At 44.3% G+C, this 19,898-nt stretch overlaps 1 protein-coding gene across 10 annotated transcripts in view; it reads left to right on the forward strand.

Moving 5' to 3' along the window:
- The window catches only part of LOC130149445 (rap1 GTPase-activating protein 1-like), a 52,188-nt gene that overhangs the window by 28,863 nt on the left and 3,427 nt on the right, over nt 1–19,898 (forward strand). For 5 of the 10 annotated variants that reach the window (XM_056339077.1, XM_056339079.1, XM_056339078.1 and 2 more), the window contains 10 exons: nt 1,263–1,334; nt 1,518–1,604; nt 2,154–2,288; nt 3,815–3,961; nt 5,175–5,278; nt 7,592–7,705; nt 12,500–12,626; nt 12,715–12,817; nt 18,266–18,351; nt 18,517–18,587. In XM_056339077.1, coding sequence (XP_056195052.1) covers nt 1,263–1,334; nt 1,518–1,604; nt 2,154–2,288; nt 3,815–3,961; nt 5,175–5,278; nt 7,592–7,705; nt 12,500–12,626; nt 12,715–12,817; nt 18,266–18,351; nt 18,517–18,540 — 999 coding nt within the window. In that variant the 3' untranslated portion in view covers nt 18,541–18,587. Of the gene's footprint in view, nt 1–1,262; nt 1,335–1,517; nt 1,605–2,153; nt 2,289–3,814; nt 3,962–5,174; nt 5,279–7,591; nt 7,710–8,041; nt 8,089–10,492; nt 12,476–12,499; nt 12,627–12,714; nt 12,818–18,265; nt 18,352–18,516; nt 18,588–19,898 lie in introns of those variants that run through there. The other 5 variants (XM_056339081.1, XM_056339083.1, XM_056339082.1 and 2 more) reach the window with 5 other exon arrangements.

A 19,898-nucleotide genomic window follows, 5' to 3' on the forward strand; every position in this document is an offset into this window, starting at 1 on the left:
TCTTTGCCTGTCTGCACTGCCACTCTTTGTGTCTGTGTAATAGGGCTGCTTGTGTCTTTTCATGAAAAAGTAGTCCTGGTCAGGACCCTAGAGCCCACACAGAGTTTTCTGCAAAGGCTTTTGCAAGGGGGTTTTAACTCATTCTGCCTTGAAGCACTCGAGTACATCAGAGACTGCAGTTTGGGAAGACTTTTTTCCATCTGTTGTTCCATTTGCTTCAGCTTTAGTGCCTAGTGGTTAATTCGGAATATTAATGGAATTTATTTCTTCAAACTAATTTTTGCAATCACAAAATTAAAAATGCAAAGCAGGATTTTAACTGGTAGATGTCTATTAGGAGGGAGAGGGAGGCCTTGTAATTAGGGAGGCTGGCCTGCAAGGTGAGAAACCTGATTTAAGCTCAGGGCCCTTCTCCCTCCTCTTGTTAAGCTTGTGCCTGGCATTGCCTCTGTGACATTTACACTGGAGTGTTATTTTGAGGCAGTTGCTGTTATTATGACATTGTTCCCTGTTGTATGAAATGGCAAGTAATGGTATTTTTCCATCTCAAACGTGACAAAAAAAAGCCAACTGTGAAATATTCTTAAATGCTGTATGTATCTGGTAAGACAGCTGCATGTAATTACAGGTAAGTGCTGTGAAGAGCCAAGTGACAGTATGTAAAAATTGAACTGCATTACAGTTTCTTTTTCTGGTATTGGTATATCAGGTAGGAGCATGTTTTGTTGTTTGTTTGTTGTTATTTTTTAAAAAAAGCATGCATTTCCATATCTCTTACTGGGAAAGTGCTTTTGTATGTGAACCACATGTGACTTAGAGAGGTGGTGTCACTGAGCTAGCCCCTTCAGCGTGCAGTGCATTTCCACTGAGGAGTCTGTCAAAAAAAATAGGTCAGTACAACCATGTTGACAAAAATTCTTCTAGTGGAGGTAAAGCTTGCAGGCTGAATGGAAGTACCTTAATTTTATATATTTTTTTGTTGTTCTAAACACTCTGGTTATTATTAAAAGTATTTATGAAAAATATTTTTTTAAAAAGCAATTGGTTCAACTGTTTTTTGTTGCTTTTACTGTGTGAGCATCTAGCTTACTGAATTTCTGCGGGATACATCAGCACATCCATTCATGGAGTGCAGAAATAGATGGGTGCACAGGACAGCATGTTAGATCTCTTTTGGCTATGTAGATGATTCAGGTGGGATCAGACATACCTTAGCAGTTTGAAGTTATGATACTTACGTTTTTCTCCTTGTATTGTTCCAGGTTTCAGTCACAGCTCGAGACGATGTCCCCTTCTTTGGACCCCCTCTGCCAAACCCAGCCATATTTAGAAAGGTTCGTTTCTCTGTTCCAGTGTTAGATGGTAGGGATGCGATACACAGCCCTGTGTTCTGGGTCAGTACTGCCAGTCCAGCTAGAGGACTTCGGAGGTCTAAAGAGTAGTAAGGTAGAGCTTTTCTCATGGGATATTTTTATTACTGTTTTCATCTCCAGTCTAGTCTTCATTTTGTCTTGTAGAGCGCAGAGTTCCGCGAATTCCTCCTGGTCAAGCTCATCAATGCTGAGTACAGCTGCTATCGAGCTGAGAAATTTGCTAAATTAGAGGTGAGTCTATTACCTGGTTGCTTCCCTTTAAAATTATAAAACTGTATTACTGCCAGATTAAGAAAAAGTACAATTATTTACTTTCTTCTAATTTTGTGTTGCTTAAAACAGGAAGAGTAAATGTACTTATGCTCAGCTATGTGATGCTTCCTTTGTGTTTCACAGCAGGCATGATAGAATATGAACAGGTACATTCTAAGGTAAAGATCTAATGGTCAAATAAGAATGGGAATGTGATGCGTACATTTTGCTGGAGGAAATTCTGTATTACCTGAAACTCAGTATTGTGCTACAGGATGCGTGCAGATACAACTGGATTTTGGTTCAAGGCACCAAAATCCTGTTCCAGACTCTGCTGCTTGACTGATCTAGAAAAAACATGCCTCCGTTGCATCACCTGTAAAAAAAGTACTGATGTCCTTTATGACTTGCTTTAGAAAGCGTTTAAAAGTTTGGGTTTAAGGAGAATGTGAGACATTGCAAAAACGAGGGAAAAAAGTCTCTCCACTCCCAATGATAGCTGTGTTTTCATTCCCAATGTTGATGCAGGAAAGAACCCGGAGTGCCCTCCTGGAGAGCCTTTTTGAGGAGCTGCAGCTTCGCAGCCGCAGTATGATGGGATTACCCATAGGAGAGGATGACAAGATAGAGAATGGCAGTGGGGGCTTCCTTGAGAATTTCAAGGTGAGCCATAGAGGACTGATTCCTTACCCAGTTGCTCATGCTTAAGCTCATCGTGTGTCCCTCCAAGGAATATTGGCCCTGCTGACCAGCTGTGCTCAGGTCATCTTGCCATCCAGCAGCCTTTCTTTAGAGCATCTTCAGCTGTGCTTCACAGTATTTCTCCAGTAAAGACATTTCCCTCCTGCCTGTGCTCCTTCCTACAGAGCAACAACATAGTCCAGAGTGGAATTCTGTCCTGTCCCTGAGAAGTCAAACTCTTTATGGGTCATGTTGGCATCTGGTGTCAGATGGGGTTTCACTCCATGACTTAGAGAAAAAGGAGTGTTTGCAAGAGGAATTGTAATAACTAGTAGGAAGCAGCTTTCAGTGCCTACAACAGATCTCTTCCAATTAATTTTCATTACAACTGAAGGAGTTGGAAGAGCCACTGCAAGGCAATTTTAACTTACCTGCAAGTGTACTGTCTAGAAAAACTGTGATGCTTTATTTACCCTCCAAAAGCCAGAGTTAATTTACCTTTGTTCTATGTAGATGATGCTTTTTTTTTTTCCTAATAAATCAGGACTGGGTGACAGAATTTACTTTGGAAAGTGATCAAGATGATAAAAGAAAGCAAAGGTTTATTACAAACAGGCAAACTGAGGTTTGAACTGATTATACACAGAGAAACGTACATCACTTTCCTATCTACTTCCCCTTTCCCACTGCTGTGGGAAGTGCCTCGCCACTTCTTTTGTATAATAAGTTACCTGTCTGAACAGAGGAATGTATTACAAACAGCATTTCTTCAGACGACCACCTTGTATGGTAGGCTGGTCAGAGTCTTTAAGGGCTGTGAAACTAATCCATTCACATATAGGTTTGGTAGCCATACGTGTAGCTTTGATCAGAGCTGGGGTGCTTTGGTGAGGTGTATTTTTATGTACGATCAGTCTACTCCTGCTAACCAGGAGTTTCATACCCATCCATGGCACACCCTAGTGATCCCCAGATGTCCTTTTCTGACTTCAGCAGATGCTGTGATTCGCATGTCAATACACAGGTGGCCTTTGTAAAAGGCTGAGTAAACTCAGAAAATGGCTTTTTCAGATGCCTCAGGTTTTGACATGGCAGCTTTCCCCTTGGACCCAGCACTCAGGTTCATGCAGGACTGAACCCCACAGTCTGGAGGAGGAGGAGGAGGTTGATTGTGCGTGTTGCAGCCTGTACTGGGTGGGATGCTCCCAACACTGCTGCCTTACTCAGTGCGCTGTGGTGCTGGTCTGGAGCCCTCACTTACTGCAACAGGACAAGGGAGGGGACAGTAGAGAACCTAGCTGAGGGAGAATCCTTCCCTGGCAGCCAGCTCGGACCAAAAGTGGGCAGCATCCATGTCCGTGCCTGCTAGGAGTTGGGGCTTGTGTGGTTCTGGTGTTGGTCTGTCCCAGCTCTCCACCCAGCCTGTGGTGCAATTCGTACTGCCCTACCGTGTGCATGTCTATATGTGTACCTGTGTTTGTCTGTTTCCCTGCCTCCCTCCTGTTCAGCGGGTGATCAGAGGCCGCAGCCAGAGCCTGGATACCATGGGGATATCCATGAGAAAGCAGCAGCCGGCCACCCTGCCCAGCCGCCCCACTACCGCTGGCCTTGCCCTCAGCCAGAGTGTCGCCGAGGGCCCTAAGGCCATTGCTGCGGTAAGGTACTTGGGTGGGTTCTAAGGAGAAACCTGGCATACCTTTTTGACCCACCCATACATTTTATTTCTCTTCCCTTATTAGTTTGCCCTCTTGTCCTGCTGTGAATCTTTTTGCTGTGTCGCCCCACTTCCCAAGTGGTGGCAGCATGTGGTGCCAGCTGTTTTGTCTGTGCCGATATCCAGCCCCAGATTGTCTGTAAACTAGAGCCGAGATTGATGCAGATGGGGGAAAGAAAGCCAAAGGTGGCTCTGTGTCAGACATCTGTCCTGGATTAGGTCCTCTGTGTTGCCATACCTTAAAAAAACATGTGCTGTGGTTTGACTAGAATGGTGCTGTACTGCCATATGGCAAGAGCTGAGAACTCGAGCTGTCCCATTTCCTTCAGTCCCACTAGACAGGCTGTTTTCTGTAATATCAGCAGGTGCACAAGTTTATTCAAGGTGCTGTTTTGCTGTAAATAGCATGTTGGGAACAAACAGCAGAATTAATAGTTTGGGGTGAGAGAAAGAGTGAATATTTCTAATCACTATCAAAGTCTTTCTTATCTGATAGGGACACTAAACATACATGATCACCGTGAGCGTAATAAATTCATGACAGATGGTTCTGGAAAAGGATCTGTGCTTCTGATAGTGGAAATATGGTTACCTTGGCCAAAGTGTATACAGCTGATTGCAGTCTCTGCACTAGCAATGTCAATACAGGCAAACTAAAAAAAAAATAAAATAAGTAAATCTCTGAGTAAGCCAAGAAGGTGCCTTCCAGTGAAGAAATCTCTTGGTGACCCTTTGTACACATTCTTTATCTCAGGACAACAAAGGCACAGAACTGAGCTGGGTTTCCTGCTTCCTTCTCTCCTTTAACTCCTGGTTTTCCCTACCTTTCTGATTCTGCCTCTCCTTCTGTCATACTATGGGGATACGTCCCTGCCTGGGCCTCCTTCTCTGCACACTGGCTGTGTATCTTGTTCTGCCTTTGTTCCTGTGTCCCGACGTCTCTTTCTCATAGCCCCTTTGCAAGCTCTAGCTTCCCATTCTCACTGACAACAGGTACTCCTGCTTGCATGGAGCTGGGCTGTGCTCTTGCATTGCAGAGCAGAGGAGAGGACCTGATCAGCATCACAGACTCCCTCTCCCATGCTTCCAGTTCTCCACAGCTTTTCCTGTCTTGTTCCCCTCCACCCTTTCTGTCACACTTTCCTTTTTTCTAGTCTTTTGCCTTGCCTGGTAGGAGCCCATCACGTACTCGAGCCAGCCGCTTCCATGGGCGACGGAGTAGTGCCATTGGTATTGAGAACATACAGGAGGAAAAGAGGTATGAGCCATGGGGAGAGGAGACAAAGCAAGGGAAAAAACAGAAGGAGATGAGAAAAGGGAGGTATAGAAGGGCAGGCAGCGAGGGCAGTCCGTGCAATCGACAGGAATGAGAACTGAAATGGAAATGGTTGGAACAGGAAGAAAAGCCCGATCATCAGCTAATGGACAAATGGCCAAAACAAAATAAAAAAAGGACATTTGGGAATGGGGAGAATCAATATTTAAGGAAGAAGGGAAGAGGTGGGTGGAGGAACATGGTAAGATTGCTATGAAGCATTGTGCAGTGTGATCCAGGACTCTTGATTCTCCTGTTCTGTTTTCACCACTTTTAGATAAGAGTTGGAGGAAAGGATTTTCTTGGGAAGGGGGAATTGGGTGCTTGATTGTTTGTTTTCATGTTAAAAAGTTAAAATAGCTAAAACTTACGATCTCTTAAAGGATTTTTTTTTAAAAAAGTCAAGTCAAAATGACTAGTGTTTAAATTGGGTGGTCTGAGAAATAATTATAAAGGGGTACCATATAAGTTGTAGGAGTTATATGGCATATTTGACTGAATTGTAACCATTCAGAAGTTGTCTACTGGTCCTGAGAGACTGGTTAGTTAAAGCAATAAATTTATCTCTGCTCTAGCTGTCTCAAAAGTCACATGAATGCTCTGCATCTAACATGCTGTTTTCCCAGTTGCAAGAATTCCAGGGAACAGCTTAGAGGCTCAGTGTAAAATGGGAGAAGCCGTCTTTAATGTAGAAACTGGTGATTTCACGACAGGAAGAATTACTACATTTTCCCTTCTTTCCATTTATTCTGTTGGGCCTTTCCTTAATGAGGTGCCTATGACTAATCTGGATAAAAATAGCATAGAACTTTCTTTGAGACAAATAAAATCTTCTGAAACAGCTTCCCTGTAACAGCCTAAGCCAACACAGTAGCCACAGCTCCTCATTACTTTAAATAATTTTTTACCTTATGCAGCTGTGCCCCTCAATCCATTACTTCATGTACAACATACTTTATCCCCTTAGAAGTTCTGTAAAAGTTTTCTACAGTAACAAAACCCCTTGAATTTCTTTTCTTTTTTTTCCTGCTCTTTGCTAGGAGGGAGTTGGTAAGCTCTTGGGTTTATTTTGGTTTCCTTTGGCTTATTTGCAGTCTTAGATACAAGGAACAGTGAGCCTTATCTTCTGTTTTATGAAAGACTGACTGGGTGGTTCTTGAAGGTTTTACTGGCAGCTGGTCTCTCCGAACAGCTCGTTGCTACTGGAAAGCAGATGTATTTCCCTTGCCCACTGTCTCAACTACCCCATCCTGCTCCACTCCTTGGGAGGGCTCAGATGCTTAGTTGGACCCTTCGTGGAACTGATTCAGCCCATTAATCTAACAGAAAAAGTCTCAACTTACTCTTGTTGGTTAATTGTCTGCCAGATTCTGCTGTGAACTGGCTCCTAGGGGTGTCTCATGGGTACCAGCATGGGTGGAAGCACCCTGGACAAGAGTGATGGAGGCTGGAGCAGCCCTCTCTGGCAAGGGTGAGCTCAGTGCCTCATGGGCGACTTCGCCCTGCAGCTGTGGTTGAATGATGTGCAGAGGCTTTGATGGCAGAGCTGGCCCAGTCCGGCCGGCTTGTTTGCGTGTCATGGAAATTTCAGGGTTGCCTTAGTTCCAGGTTTGTTTTCTGTCATGACAATTCCCTGTCTTGCAAACCATTGTTTGAGCACAAGTGAGGGCAGGAGACACTGTGATGTGAGGGGCACGGGTAGCACCAACTGGCCAAGGGAGCAGAGGAGGCACTTTGTGAACTCCATCACTGAAGCTACAAAACCAACTCCAAAATATCTGAGTTTTCCAATCCTTAATTAATCACACCCCACTTTTCAGTTACTCACACAACTTTCTTCATAAGTATCTTCACAAGTGCTAGTAGCAATAAAACTATTGTAGCCAGCCTGAAACAGTGAAATTTGCTGAATTCTTTTTCTTTATGCAATAAATATATAAGCTTTCTAATCAATGCTAAAGCTTCTTAAGACCAATGCAATGGGGAGAGTAGAAGAAGTAGTTGAAGAATTACTATTTAAATTAACGTACAGTTTTATATCAATTCAAAAGGAGTTTAAAGTTGGCCATTTCTAATCTATTGCCCTCAACAGGTCACATCTAAGGAATCTGCCCTTTTCAGCACAACCACATTTGCTTCCCTTCCATGTGTATATGAGAGATCCAGCTTTGTATCATGGCTTGTAAGGAAGTGTTAGAAGAGATAGAGGTTAACTCTGGTCCTGGGATGTAGCTGGTTTCTCTTTTGTCCCAGCAGAGATGCTGCAGAGAGGATACAGAAAGTGCTGGACAGTCCAGGAACTTTCTTTGACCTGAAGTCTGATGGATCATCCAGTCCCAGCTCCCCAGAGTTCCCCAGCAGGAAGAGCAAGTGAGTTGAAAATAATTTTAAAATATTAAGTACACTCACTGTGTCTGGTATTTGCTTAAGTGTGGTGCATGTCTTGCTCTGTGGGAGGCTTTACTGAGATTGTGCATATCAGGCATTGCAGCATCTTAAAAGTTAGATGTCTGGCCGTGGCACAGTAATTCAGAGCATGTAAGTAGAGAACTTGGCTTTCTTAAGCAGCCAGTGAAGAATGACTGGACTACTTAAAAGTGATTTTGGCTATATCTGTACTGTATTGTTAGCTTACATCCAACAGGATACGCAAAGCCCTAGCTGTCCAGTTATCCATGCTTACTCATGTGTATGTTTCCTCTATAGTTTGCTCTGGAGTGATTTTGGAGCTTCAGGGAGAAGCTTGGACAAGGGTATGTTGTGGTGTTGGGTTGTACTCAAGTTCTGCCCCTTGAAGCAGGGTTCATGCTGCTGCTCCCCACCAGCATGACCCAGCCTGTCTTCATCCCTCCCAGAGTATTACAGCAGGGTCTTGTGCATTGCCCCTCTGTTTCGCTGCTAAAGCACACCGCACCCAGCGTTCTCCTGCCAAACACTTCCTGCAGTAGCCTGCAAAATCGTTCTTCAGTTTCTGGTGGTCAAAAACTGGAAAAATGCACTTTCCTGGTAGTGCAGCTTTGTTATTGCTAAGCTGTATTATGCTGGGATGTGATCCTATCTAGGATACTCCAGGTCTTCGTGGAAACCACACGTTTACATTTACAAGACTGCAGAGCAGCCTGTCTCTAAATCCAGGACTGCAGCTGGCTTTCTGGAGCAGCTTGCCACACCTGATTTTTTTTCACGAGAACTTGCATGAGACCTGTGGCAAAAAAGGCAATAAGTACTTTGTGGTAGGGCATGTCACTGGGACTGGGGCTACCCTAAGACAATTTTGAAACGTGCCCTAGAACCAGGCCTCTATGGCTGTAGTTGCTCCAGATGCCAGACTGACAAGGAAGGACCTTCCTTCTAACTAGACCTAATGCTCCCTAAGAATCACAGGCTGGTGACTAACTGCAGTAGCCCAGCTCCTCAGTTGTGCCTTGTAGGACTGCCCAGAATTTTGTCACAGCCAAGGTGCAGAGTTCTGGCAAGTATGCTTTTGTGATACTAGATTTAGGGTTGGGTGGGTGTCCAAACCTTTGGTGGGGAGGAGGATGGGAGCACAGCTAGGAGATAGAAACTATTTAAGACGCTAGCTCTAACAGCCAAGGACAAGAGAAAATACAGGACGTGAATTGCTGACTGGTCAGCAACGCCCATCTTCCAGCATTACCACATCATTCCATCTCCCCTTCCTCATCTTGCCTGGGACCTTGTTAGAGAACTGGAAGTTCCTGGCTAGCCATGGGTGAAGGACTTGCTCCGATTAGGTAGCTGAGATAACTTTTCATAATCAGCAAGAATTTTGCCTAGTAAGAAAACATCTCGTAGCTCAGCTAGTGCTGCTTACCCTACTGTACAATGTGTGCGTGTCCTGGGGAAAAAAAAAAGAAAAAAAAAAAATGAAGCTTTCTTGCCATCTGTTCTTGATTTCTGTGTTTGGTTGTGGCTTCCCCCACTTCCCAACACCCATTTTCCATTCATCAGCTTAGGAGGTGACCCAGCTGCAGTTGGTGTCACATGCTTTCGGAGAGCGAACATGGCATGGGGTTTCACTCAACAAAACTTGCATGAATATTGTTGTGCACATGAGGCATGACCTGTATGATTTGGCAGTCTGTCTGCTTCTGCCCCCAGGATTCTCTCTATGCATCTTTTTCCAGTCATGGACTCAAAACCACTTGTACACCAGAAAAAGTTTCTTCACCATTATGGTGGTTTAGCCCATTTCTGGACAGCTGGTTTACGAGGTGGGATGTAGCATGGAGTTTTGCACAACTGGTGATTAGCCAGCTTTAGTTAGAGCTGTGATCTAGTAGCGTAGTGTTAGAGTTGTGACTTCATAGTCAGAGACCATCCGATGTGCAGTCATACCTTCTGCATTGTATCGGGGACAGGGGTTCAAGGCCGTGTAATTCCACGTAAAGCACACCATTTTCATCATAATGGTATTAGCATTCTACTGGAATAGTCTATTCATTGTTAATTGTGGAACCACAAGTCAGGGTCACGATATAGGCATATTTCTAATAAAAAGGAGTTCCAGCTGGTTCTAGAGTAAATGACGCAGCCCATATTAAACATGTTATCCCTGGTAGTATGTCATCAATGCACTCCTGGTTCTCACCAGGGAGTAGCGTCACAGGAAATCTATTGCAAAAATGTCCAGCGTGTTGCTGCTGGTCTTGAATAATTGTTTCCAATTCCCAACTTGAATGATCAAGCTCTTCACCTACGTGCTACTATAACCAACCTGGAAATAAATGCGAAGGGAACATGTAAATAAGAGATTCATACTTTTACAGTAGAGACGAAGCAGGACTTACTTTCTGTCCTTGCGTGCTGATTTCCAACATACCCTTCTGCAGGGATCGAGCAGCCTCCAGTCCCTGAAACCGCATTGTTCGCTTGGGCTAACAGTGTCTTCTCTCCCACATGCAGGGGCAATTGTCCTTAGTTTGTCTGCTCTGCATGCAGGTAGCCTTCCAAACAATCACTCTTCCCAAGGGACAGATGCAAAAGAGTGAACCTAGCCTAAGTAACCGGGTAGCAAAACTCCTCGGGATCAGACAGCTTTCTGGGCTGCATCGGAAAAATCAGGCGCTGTACTGTGTATGTCCATATCCTAGGAAAAGTACATGGGTGTTTTGTGTGTGTGTTTTCCCTCCTCAGACACATCTGAGTGGGGACATCAAGCCTGTCAGGAGTGGACCGGATGCTACTCAGTCACTGGTTACCTCACTGAAGATACTGGCGGGACTTTTGGGGTGAAAGGAGAGCCCTGGCTAAGAGGAGCATGAACTTACTTAGAGGACCTCAAGGACTGTGGAGAGACCAAGTGGCACCAAGTAACGCTCCACTGGCCGTTCCTGCAGCAGGAGTCCCAGGAAAGGGAGATGGACAGATAGTTCCCATTGGAGCACTTTGGCTCTGTGCCCTTCCCATTGCCCAGTCAGCAGCCACTGAACCGGCCTCTACTAATGGTGGGGGAAGGGGGCCACCTTGAGTGCCCCCCCTCCTCTCCCCTGCCCCTCAGATGAGTGAGAAGAGAACCGCTTGGCCTGCAGAAGGCAAGAGCAGAAGAACATGTTTCCACCTCTGGTCTCTAGTGCCTTTGGATGACATAGGTCAGGAAGTGCTGAGGAAGGAGACTGAGAAGGAGATAACTTTGCGGAAATCTAGGTCCCAGCTCACTTAAATTCATGTTATTGATTTGCTCTGCCAAGGGAGAAGCATGTTGGCCTTCACTTCCTCCAAAATATATTTCCTAATCTCCTGAGGAAGTATCTTTGGCCTATATTGGCCCTATCTTTACTGTTCTCCCTGTTGCATGCTGGCATGTAATATGCCTGGGACTTTAGGTTTCATTGCTGCTTGTAGGTCAAGACTGGCCACATTTTGCAGTGCTTCTGAAAGAATAAATATATTTAGTATGTTAAAGGTGTCTTTATCTTTCTTGCCTCTCACAGCTTTTTTTTTTTTTGAGTTTCTTAACATTTCTAAGCACTTAATCTCGCTTTTATTGGCTGGTCTCTTGTGCAGGCAGTGTGTATTTCACCATAAATGTTAGGCTTACATGCACAGCACACCTTCCACCACGTAAGCATATTGGCCTTGTGGGCTGCTTTTTCTCCTAGATGACTGCAAGCAGTGGATCCCAAATTCTGAGCTGGGAGAAGCTGGCCATAAGGGTCTTTCTTGACAGATCTGAAACGTGCACCAGGCTGCCTCAGTGTCCATGAAGTTTGAGAGAATGGTGGTCAAGTGATCCAGTACAGTTTGCTTTGAACATTCCCTTTGTAATGATGCTGTGAGAGCTAAAAGTCTAGTGGGATGGTCCTACAGGAGCCAGTCTGTTGGCAACTAGGCACATGCAAAATCACCAGGATGGGCATCCTGACGTAGGTATGTTCCTGTCTGTAAGCAGGGGGAGGGTTCTGACCTGTCTGTGCAAGAGGTTGGCACTTGATCCTAAATAGTTTGGCACTGAGACAGCCTACGATAATGCAGATCTCAGTAATTTGTTTCTACCTCCCCATTGCTTCCTTAAACTTCCTTAGTTAATCATTCTGTAATACTGGTTAATGTCTCTGTGCTGTCCTGACTGCTCCTGTTACAGCTGCCCAGAAGCACAGCAGTAGCAGTTTATAAGCTCTATGGCATGAAAAATGTGCTTTTACAGTCACCTTGTACTGTCTGGAATTTCACCTGAGACCAGCTGTGACAGGCGGAGAGTGGCTGTGGGAACGGGTGGGCTAGGCTGGCTACCCAGTTTAACACCTTGTCACATTGTGTTTAGGCTCCTGCCATCTCTGACAGCCAAAATGAAGGTATCTGTTGACCTTAACGAATGTCTACAGGTAAACAGTGCTTAAATGCATGTGGTTTACTCACTTTGCTTTAAGACACTTGGATCTGTGACTTAAAAAAATCACTTAGTCTTGTCCTTTTATATAGTTATCCTGAATGGAAACAACAAGTGGTGCTTCTACTAAATAAAGCAGCAACAAGGAATGCAAGGCCGTTCACCTGAAGTCTGTTCCTAGGTGGAAAAACTAGCTGTGGATGACTAATTTCTTCTTACCGTTTCTGACTGCTATATCTTAAAGCTATGTCACAAAAAGTGCAAGCCTGCGTGTAACAGTAAGCATGACGATGTTGAATGCTTGCATTTCACAGAATGCTCGGGAGTCAGACTGCAGGATACTGTGTGATGCAGCCATTCTCACGTTCTTCATCCAGTGCAAGCAGTTGTTGTAGTGGTTTGAGGGAAAATGAAACATCTGAGGAAGAAGAGAACGGCAGGGTGGGTGTACGATCCCCAATGAACATAGGCTACCTTGCCTGATTTTACCAAGTACATTATTAAAACACATCTTCTTTGCCCTCTCCAGGAGCTGACGTGCTCTCTTGAGGGCCCTCCAAAACAAGATTCAATGGTTCAGAGTATGTGGCTGGATGACAGTGACTGCACACCCAGTACTTCCAGCTCACCAGGTAAAAAAAGAAAGAAAAAAGCCTCTGCTTACACTTCTAGAAGCATATGGGAGGTTGAGCCACATCTTTTGTATGCTGCACTTAAGATTTGAGGAGCATAGGTAGATGACAGGCTCAGAGAAAGGGGGACAGAAGCTAGCATGCAAACTTTAATGGGGAGAGGATGGGAGGGGGAGTTGTTTCAGTAGTGTGAATGAGCAGTTTTTTACACGCCATGGACAGAGTTAGGGGAGATTGCAAATAATTAATATGTTTATGTGTTTCTATGGAAAGCATGTATTTCAGTGATTACTTTTCTGAATGCAGTGCCCATGCAGTTTATATCTCCTTATAAACTAGATAATTTGGATATGGGAATTACAGAAACTGCTTCCTGACCAAAGCAGCAAGCTCCTGAGAGGGTGGGTAATCTCATTTCTAGCCTGCACTGCCCTTTTTGACTGCCAAGGCTGGGCTCTTAGTGGAGTACTTGATTGAAGTTGAAGCAGTTGAGTAAAGTCAGCTTGGATCCATTCACAGCGCAGAGATGATTATAGTCGTTAGAAGTTCTTTTTAGTCCCATAGCAGGCAGAACCATTGCAGTATCTGCTGTTGAGGCTGTACCAGCTGCCTTGACCTCAGACCCTGTTTGCGGTTGTTTCACTTCTTTAACATGAACTGTTTGGGATTGAAGCATTTCTTGTTGAGCATCAACCTAAAGCTAAAATTATGGAAAATCTAAATCAGTTTCAATCTGTTTCTGAGAACGAAGCTGAAGGGACTGTGTAAGATTTTGAGAAAGTATGATTGAAAAAGACTAAACTTTTGAGATTGGGAAGTCATTGGGAACTGTGGAAGGCAAAGCTTAACATTTGTTTCTAAAAAATTCTGGAAAAGGAACTGGTTGTGATGGTACGAGGTACTAAGGATTGTGTTGGTGGCAAGGAAGAGAGGTGGCTGGAAGGAACAGAAAAACCTTTATAGGAATTTTGTGAAAAGGAATTGTTGGAAAAGATTACAAGGGTCAGGAAGTGGAGCCAATGTACTCTGAAGACAGATTTTGGTGTCTCAGTCTCTGTAGCGGTCATATCTGAGATACTAAGAGTGGCCATCAGATCCCTGCTTAAAGTTGCTCGTATCTCAGTGACAGCACTTAAGATGTGGTACTGTGCGATGTTCTGCAGAGACCTCTGTTTGGTGAGATGCTCAGTAGAGCTTCTCTACTTGTGCAGAACAACTCACAGTGTGAGTACTTGTATACTGGGAGGCACAGGAGAGCCCAAGGGGCTGGCAGTGAAACTCCAGAACAGGAAAAATGAGCAGAGTTGTTAGTCGTGGGAAGGCAGGAGAGCACCATAGCAAATGCTATAACTAGGAAGTGAGGTGCTGTGTACAGAGCCTGAGAGGCACGGAGTGGAGCGTTAGGTGTGGTGATAAGAAAAAGCAGCGTGTCAGGAACCCTCACAGCACAGGACAGATAATGGGCTGCTATGAAGAGGCAGAAGTTGGGAATGAGCTTCTGCAGAGCCTTGTATTGAAGGCAAGGAAGGGAGAGTTCAGTGTTGCCCACTGAGAGCAAGAGTGATAAATAAATCCTGTAAGGCCAGGAGGCCCAGCACTATGGAACTCTCTCTTTTTGAAGGGCGCTGGAAATGGCACCGTAAAGGTAACATCTCCTTTGTGCCTGGTGTTGCGAGGGTTTCCACTGCATCACCATGGCACGGCCCAGGCCACCATTCCCCCAGGCTGGGATTACCTGTAGCAGGTCACAGCTGCCCTCCAAACGCTTGGGCCATATCCATTCCCTTTGCCTTGCGGCACCACACTGGGAGCAGGCAGGTGTGAAAGGTGGTTCCTGGTTGGAAGCGAATGAAATGCCTGTGTTTACTTGTGAAGAGAAATACTAACGGGAGCAGAAATGTAATGTAAATGCAAACTCGTTTGTTTGGCTCACACATCAGAAATTGTCTATTGGCACCAAGTAAAAGAGTTCAGATTGCTTTTGACCTTGTGGGTAACTGCAGATCCTCTCGCCCTCCGTTCCTGAGTGCACTCCCAGGTGCAGGCACAGTCCTGTGCTGTGTTTAACAGTGTTGTGTGCCTCCCCTGCCATGGCCCATCGTTTAATCCACGCGTGATTTTCCCACAAATTGACTTATCGCTCCCATCGACCCGTGTCACATAAAAGTGGAAGCAAGCCACTGTAAGGCTCCGTTATATTATTGCCTTGGCTTCTCTTTCCTTTTACCCCTCTACTCACTTGTGCAACATTTTCTTTCCTGCAATTCTTTTTCTTGCCAGAAAATCCCACTGAATCCTGGAGCTGTAGCTGAGCTGTGGAACTTCAGATCCAGTCCCAAGTGCTAGGTTGATAGTGCAGCTCGCTCTGAGCTCCCAGCTTGCTGCCTCGGGGAAAAGCTGACTTGATATACTGCCCAGTAGAAAAGCACTGGAGTATTCAGCCTAGCTGTTCCTTTCCTCACAGATATTGGCAGTAGGTGTGCTTTCCAGTGGCCTCTGCTGCTCTTCCCAGATAGTTTCCCTATCTGCTGATGCCTTATTATCCCACGGGTGTATGGACCATTAATATACATCACTGAGAGTAACAATTACAGAGAATGTCATGTAAAGTTAAACATAAATGTTAGGTTTTATACACTCCATTGCCAATGGCAGTGATCTGATACTGCCGCTGCACAACTTTCACTGTGGTTTCTCAGTACCTTGGCATGGTAAGACAGCTGCACCCTGCAGGAGTGGTGATGTTTTGCTGTACCATATCTACTTGTCTATCTTCAGTGCAGATATTTTTTTAAAAACTTTTTTTTTTTTTAAATAAACGTACCCCAGCAAACATGCAGGTTTGCATAAGGATTGAACTGCTTTATGTCAAGAGAGCCGTGGTTAAAAGGGATAAAGATAGTGGATACTTTTTCTGACTAGTTACATCAAGTCATCTAATCTGGAGACTGCAGAGATGTAGTCTTGAGAATGTGTTTGTGGTAACAGATGAAGGGGCAGAGCAGAAGGAAATAAAAGGCTACGTGTGTGTATGAGGTACATGAGGTAGCAGGGTTGACCCTGCATTTTCTAAGGACAAAGTGAAATCTTGTACTTAGGAATTTAAAAAGTTTTTAAATTTTATTTTCCAGACATTCTGACAGTTCTTGAGCTAGAAAAAGACAGGACTAAGAGCAATTTGTTGTGCTAAAAAAAATTAGGAAAAGAAACAGGATGATATACTTATTTTGATTTTTGCAAGTACTAAAATGTTTTCTGTTTATCTACTACAGCCAGTCCTGATAGAAGACTAATTACCAAAAGATCGAGTATGGCAATACATGTTAATATTCTTAGACAAAATGACATTTAAACGAACATTGTTATTTTGGGTTAATCTAAGCATCAGGGAAGAACTGTGATCATCTGTAACCAAGCATAATAAACTGAAGAAATGCCAGAGTTAAGCTAAACTGAAAGCAAAGGAAACACCTTGGGACAGAGCCATCTGGGTGTTTTAGTTTTGCCCTTCAGTGAGCTGTAAAGTAACTACTCAGCTGCAGTAAGGTACTGTGTAAAATTAGACTGAACTGTTTTTTTATGAAGGAACCTAAGACATTTTAGATGCCCCCTGTAGGTCTGGATCTTATGCTGAATGATTCTAGAATTCCTAACCCATGGATATATTCTTGGATTCTCCAATTTGCCATTCAGATTGAGAGAGCAAAGTTACAGAAAAGGAAAAAAAAAAAAAAAGAAAAAAGGGCAGCAGCCCATGGCCATGGGGCTGCCAGAGCTAGATAAAGACACAGAGAACTGCCGTCTTAGAACAGCTGTTTTCTAATTTGGCATCAAAGCACCAGCATGTCTTATAGGGCAGCGCATGTCACGTAAGGCAGATGACTTTCCCCATAGCCTCAGGGCCAGGGTATAAATTAAATTTAGCTATAACCCTCCTTAACATTATATTTAAGAAACTTCTATGTTAGTTAATATGCATAGATGTTTTAGATGTGTTTTTATTCAGTTACTTGGTCTATTAGTCACCACCTGCAAACATACTTCTTAATTAAATTTCAGAGTACTGGAGCTGAGATATACACAAAATGGAGACGAACCCTACTACTGCAAATTTGTGTTGTTTAAAGCCACGGTTTAGCAACAAGTAACAATGATTTACCAGCTATGTTTTTAAACTTTAGAGCTTTAAATTAAATCATGAAACTGGGAAAGAGGGTAGTCTGCTCTTGAAAAACTGCTGAAACATGGTTGCATCTCATCTGTTCCCTAGAAAATACTGGTATCATCATGTATAGGTCAAAAAGAAAAAAAAATATCATTTGAAGAGCATCTTGGCTTACCATCTTTCAGGAGGCCCTTGTTAGCTGAATTTTACAGCTTCCTTAACTTTCCTGATTGAATGGTCGATAGGTATGCCATCAAAGTCATTCCTCTGCTCCTTCTGCCCCCTGAGCACATTCCACACTGACGCCAACTCTTTAATTCAAACTCATTCCATTTTCCTCTAATTCAAGGAAAAGAGTTATAACACAGATCTACTGTTGCAATACAGCTATACATGAGCTCCCAGAAACTACACTGTTTATGAAATTATGATACTTAATAATTTTAAACCATCCTTAGTGGATAGGATGGAGGGTCACCTAAGAATAAATTAGAATGGTGTAAGAAAGAGGGCTGTTACATTAAAGACTTCATACTCATTTCTGAAGATGATCATGGAAAGCAAAAGAATGTTTAAGGTTTGTGAATTTTGCGAAGTATTTCATCCCTGGTTTTGCCATCGTGTTGATATGTGATGATAGGCAAATTCCTTCAGCCCTGAGATCAGATGTGGGAATCTGAAGGGAGGGTGCAGAGAGAAGAGAAGGAAAAGAAACACCGTGAGAGCCCAAGGCTAGACTGCGCTTCACAAAGTGTATTCTGAAGGATAAGGCATTCAGGTTGCGCATGTGTATCAGTAATGGCATTTCATAATTCAGCTGCATGATGCTGTCACCTACTGGAACCTGCCATATTATTTTAAACTTTTTTTTGTATATAACAGTAGACTGTAACAGAAATTGAAAACTGGACTGATGGAAACATTTGGGATAGTTGGAGGATGCCTTCATTACTTATTAGATAGCTATAGGTGTAGCTTTTTCAGGCAAGAAGCTATGGCCGGAACAGATATACGGCACTGAAACACAGTGTGGAACCTGTGGCCAATGATTTTTTTTTGAATGAAAGGAAAGCCAAGTAGTCACTTTCCTTGTGTTTCAAGCTGGAATGAGAAGCAGACCAAGGTGACATTAGTCAAGTTGAATGTAGATACATTCCTTACACTCTTACCTGTGGATGAGCCACAGATCTCTGAAAAGTTTGGGGTAAAACCAGCTATGTGTGCAGCTCCTGTGATACCCTCTTGATCATTTTTTTATTGTTCTGTGCTTCGTTCCCTTCTAGGAAGCAGGTTGCTTCCTTCCAGCAGTGCTGCTGGCTCCACTGGAAAAGGAAATGGCAGCAAAGCAGATGCTCAGCACCATAACCCAGTAAGTGCTTTAATGAAATGTTTCCTTCTCACTTGCACAGAGATAAGGATGGGAGAAAAAGAGACTTAACTGAGTTAAGCAAAGCTTAACTTTGCTTGCTGAGGGTTGAAAGGACAGCAGGCAGGTGCTTGCAGGGGAAGGTTAAAAAGCTGCCTTGTTCTGCAGGCCTCCATTTTGTGCTGCATGTGAGGTGACGGTGGAGGAGCGTCCTGGTGCAGGCTGGCTGAGTGGCGCAGGTAACACACAGGGCATTGCCCTGGCTCAGGCTGGCGGCAGCTCCTGGGCCAGCCTGGCCACCGGGGAGGGTGCACCAAGTGCTGTACGGCTTCACAGCAAACAGTCTGTCCCACATCTTCTTTCCCAAATGATGTTCAATGGCCTGCTGGCTACAGCCTGATCGGTCTGCCGAAGTGCTGCCTTTCCTGGCTGCCTGCTCCCTGCAAGGGAACAGCATCTCCCATTGAGACACCTCTTTCTGCCCCGATCCATGCTCAGTTTTATGCTCTTTTTCTTTCATTGCTCAGCTGCAGCCTAGCTTTCTGTCCTTCCCACACTTTCGTTATTTTGCTGAACCACTTTCATTTGCCCATTTTGTGACTTTGTGCCTATCTCTGCACTTGCTTGTTTGCTTTCAGCCTAGCGTTGGTGGGACCTGCTGCTTCATGCCAGTTTCACAGCCTTTCCCGATGCAGGAAGTGGGACTGGATCTCCTGGTGAGGTCTGTGATAAAGGGGAACACAGCTCCAAGTTTGTTCCTCAGAGTTCATAGTCCAGTTCTGCCTGCATTTCTGCTGCTGCTGAGCTCTTTTGGCTCAAAGTCCCTTTCCTTGCCCAGTACCTTCTCTGGCCTGACAGCTGAACAGCATGCTACCATGAAAGCCATGTGGATGTGAGGCTCTTGGGAACTAGTCTGGCATACAGCTAAGTAGGAGAGAGATCTTTATGGAAGAAAATTCTTCCAGCTATTCCTAAATATCTGGCAGTTCTTATTAGTGCTTAGCATCTGCCCTCCATGCCTGACGCCAGTTTAGATCCTCAGTGTTTTTTCGATGCTCCGTTTTTTGCTGCCCTGGCACCTGGTGGTATTAAAAGCAGGCAGATAAATAGTTCAGCTCCATGCAGTGGTGGATGGCCACAGTGTCACAGCAGACTGGTATTTTGACAGCAGATAGAAGGGGAAGCCAGGTCAAGCTGCTGGTGCTCAGCACTGAGGCTCGGTACTGAGAATGAGAGCGTAGCTGCCAGCCCAGTGTCACTGGGGCAGTCACCAGCGTGCCTGCTGAGAGCTTGTGCTCCTGATCGTGTCTCTGTAACACAGGAGTAAGGCTGCCTAAATAGGAGGCAGAATTTCCTCAAAGTTCCGCTCCCAAACCATGAAATTTTTGCTTGAAGTAGGTACGCGGTCAGAATTGCAGCAACATGCATACTCATGGATACAACTGCAAAGGCTGTAACCACTCACTAGTGGTTACCACAGGCAATAAGCAATGTAAGGAAAATGCCAAGTTTGGATTTTCCTTGTCTCAGTAATGTTTAGGTACTATTTT

This window comes from Falco biarmicus, chromosome 5 (assembly GCF_023638135.1).
Source record: "Falco biarmicus isolate bFalBia1 chromosome 5, bFalBia1.pri, whole genome shotgun sequence".
NCBI classification, from domain to species: domain Eukaryota; kingdom Metazoa; phylum Chordata; class Aves; order Falconiformes; family Falconidae; genus Falco; species Falco biarmicus.